Source organism: Populus euphratica, unplaced genomic scaffold (assembly GCF_000495115.2).
Source record: "Populus euphratica unplaced genomic scaffold, PopEup_1.0 scaffold9.1, whole genome shotgun sequence".
Lineage (NCBI taxonomy): Eukaryota > Viridiplantae > Streptophyta > Magnoliopsida > Malpighiales > Salicaceae > Populus > Populus euphratica.
In genome coordinates this window covers 1150669-1154085 of record NW_011499857.1, presented here as the reverse complement: position 1 = coordinate 1154085, position 3417 = coordinate 1150669, and the positions used below count along the sequence as shown (strand labels likewise).

Here is a 3417-nt window from a genome sequence, read left to right as displayed (position 1 = left end):
TTCAGTAAAAAAAAATGGTTTACTTTATAAAAAAAATTAATTTTGAATTAAATATATTTTCTAGAAGTTATAAAATATTTTATTATTTGTGGATTATATTAAATTTGATCCTTAATTTTTTTAATTATTTTATATTTTATTTTGAATTCTGTTTTGATTTTGTTTAATTTTATCCTTTATAATTTGATTTAATTTTTTTATATCAATTTTAATCCTTATTTATTTTATTGTTATTTTTTTTAATTAAAAATTTTTATATATCATATTCGTTGCCTCTTTTTTATTTTTATTTATTTATGAAATTAGAATATTTTTTTCAATTTTATCATCTTTTAATTTTTTATTTGTCAAATTTAATTTTTTTCATATTATTATTTATTTTATTTGAAGTAATTCATAAAAATAGATTTTTTTTAATTTCATCATTCTTCAATATTTTTATTTGTTATATTTGATCCTTATTCTTTTAATAAATTTGAAGAAATAAATTAAAATATTAATAAGTTATTTTTCAATTTATTTGGCATAGCCACATTAAAAAGCATTTTCTAATTTATTTTTATGATATAGTTAATATTATAAAATAATTTATTTTTTTATAAAAATTATTTAAAAAAGCTATTTTACATCAAAAAATTAATAGATTCAATACCTTTATAATTATGGTTGATCATAACTAATTAACTAATCATATTATTAGAAACAATTAAATAATCCTCCATCAATATCAATCATCCTCATCTTAGTTCTTTTTTATTCCAAAAATACCTCTTTTCGCACTCAAAAACCTCCATCTTGCTTAACTTCTCTTATTTTTTTATTAAAAACTAGAAAACAGCACAAAATTGACGAAAGAATTAAGTTATAAAATGATTTGGAAATGTAATCAAATAAGACTTTTTTAAAAAGGTATTGTATTGTTTATTATCATATTTATGTGTTTTATTATATTCAAGTCTATTTTATAATCAAACTAAATTCATTTTTAAAATAAAAATTTCAAATAACTTCTTTTATTAAAAAATCTATTAACATGGATTGCAGTGAAAATGAAGTTTTCATTCTTTCTCTATATGTGAAAAGAAAAATATGAAATGTTAGTATAAGAAGATATAGTTTAACTAATTAGGTCTTAAATTTATTTTTAAAAAGTTATCAATTTAATTTTTATAAATTTTTAAATTTTAAAAAAATTTATATAATTATTAATTTTAAAATTCATAAAATTAATTAAAATATACATTACCCCGGCCGGAGACTCTCGTTAATTTAAAAAAAGACTAAATGTTCTTGTAACAAAACCATGAAGTGCGGTGTGCTTTTTCTTCCCGGCATTCTTCGAAGCGTCGCTATCAATCTTGAATGGGCTTGAACCACGCGGGTTAAGCAGGGTGAGTGCAAAAATCGGTTTGAGCATCCTTCCTAACCCTCGATACGAAGATCATGACGCCATTTGAATTCAGGTGGACAAAGTGGTCAAAATAGTCAACTAAACCTTCCCTCGAGAAAGTTATATAGCCAATGAGTGCACTTTATTTTGTATGAGCTTCCCTCTCCTTTAACAATTTTTACTTGTACCTCTTGCTTTCTTCATCATTGCACTTTTCCAGATGTCCTCCACCACCACCACTACGAGTCCACCATACCAAATAACAGAATCCTTAGGACCCTTCTTCCCCTAAACACGAGTAAAACAAACTCAGAAAGAGAGCATTGGAGATCTGGAGGCCTTCTTTGATGCTACTGCACCAACACAAGTTGTTTTTCCATCCTTGGTCGGTGAGAACGTTTCCATTTTCTTTCCTTTTTTTTTTCTCTTCTTTACTTTCTTGCATTTCTGTCAGGGAAGAAAGGTATCTCTGGCACATGGAAGAAATGGAGAGAGCTGAAGAAGCTGCAATGATGCAAGTCACGTAGGTATCCTAATTCCCCTTTCATCTATGGTGGTGTTTTCTTTGCGTTGTGTCCATGCTCCCTGGAGCTATGAAGACCGAGAAGTACTGAAACGTTCCTTCTCGAGCTTCTGTTTTTTTCCTCTTTCTGATGCGGAATTGTCACACTTTTGTTAGTGGAGTTTGGTTAGAGTTAACAAGAGAGGAGAAAATGATAAATATATGCACACAAAAACTTGAATAATTTTCATTGCAATCACATAGGAGTTATAGTTACTACATTAGAAAACAGAAACACAGAAAACTTATTATATACCATTTGCACACCCAAAAACAACAAATAGGAATCCAATCAGCTGGTTAATCCTCCTTTACTCTCTTTCCCCCCCTTCTTTTTCTCTCTGTTTCTTTAATCATATGTAGGCGAGTTGCCTGTATGTAATTACACTCCATCTACGGACTTACATAAAAGAGTCTGTACAGATGGCTGATCAAAAGCCAAAAACTGGATGAGAAGATAGAAAGCCCGCAACCAAATCAAGACAAACAAAAGAAAACCTTCCTCGGATCACTTTGTTAGATGTGTCCGAGATGCTAGAATGTACCGCAACATTCTAGCCCGGGGTCCTGTCTTGGAATGCAGATCTCAACATGCCTCTTTATAAAACTTCAGACCATGGTAGCTGCAATCCTAGGAACTGATGGTAAACAAGAGAAGACACAACTCAACAAATGCCATACGGTCCAGGGCAATTAAAGACCAGGTATGATGGGAGATGTTTGCTATAGACTCTGCAGAAGTGCTCGTTTGCAGAGTGGTGGTTGCAAAGGATTGATGCTTGGACCAGGGCAAGGGGACTCCACTCCAAGTGTTTTTAATAGGAAGTTTCTCTCCTGAAAAGAAAATCGCCAAATGAAATGGTTAGCCTCGAATCAAATTTTGAAAAATATCCATATCTAGGTACGACATGTGTGTTTATAGGATGCTAGCACCTGTACCAGAATAAAAGAAAGAAAGAAAGAAAGAAAACACGGCACAGTAAACTAATGAGGACATCTATGATTGCTTTTGGCAATTAACTACATGTGGTCTCCATGCTGATTGCAGAACGGCAATCTCATGAATCATTCTTATAAGTGGCCCTTTAAATACTAAAGATATGGAGATGATTTAAGCTATCATAGTGGCTGTGACATTGATTACTTTTGCAAAGGCGTGGGCATACTTGGAATCCAGTTTACAGTGTTGCCCATAGACCATTCATTCTACGAAACATGCTTGCAAATGCAGAACGATCAACCTAGATTGACTGGCCCGACGAAATACGCTTCACATAAAGAGTACATTTAACCTTTTACATCAGTGGGTAATGATCCAATCAAAGCATTTTCCAGGTAGCATCTTAAACAAAAGATCTGGTTGAGCTTCCTAGTGTATGGAATTTGACAAGGCTATTCTAGTAAATAGATTGCTCAGATAGCAGTTATGACAAATGAGAATTAAACAGGAAAATTCAGAGCGGTT

At 31.2% G+C, this 3417-nt stretch overlaps 1 protein-coding gene and 1 long non-coding RNA gene across 5 annotated transcripts in view; one reads left to right on the top strand and one right to left on the bottom strand.

The window, feature by feature from the left end:
- Positions 1-1432: 1432 nt before the first annotated feature.
- LOC105123624 (uncharacterized) overlaps positions 1433-3417 on the top strand; it is a 3970-nt gene continuing 1985 nt past the window's right edge. The window contains exons 1-2 of the long non-coding RNA XR_841893.1: positions 1433-1779; positions 1845-1917. This is a non-coding gene — a long non-coding RNA (uncharacterized LOC105123624). The remainder of the gene's footprint in view (positions 1780-1844; positions 1918-3417) is intronic.
- The window catches only part of LOC105123625 (pre-mRNA-splicing factor CEF1-like), a 6235-nt gene continuing 4933 nt past the window's right edge, over positions 2116-3417 (bottom strand). For all 4 annotated transcript variants that reach the window (XM_011023299.1, XM_011023300.1, XM_011023298.1 and 1 more), the window contains one exon: positions 2116-2786. In XM_011023299.1, the coding sequence (XP_011021601.1) occupies positions 2676-2786 (111 nt within the window). In that variant the 3' untranslated portion in view covers positions 2116-2675. The remainder of the gene's footprint in view (positions 2787-3417) is intronic.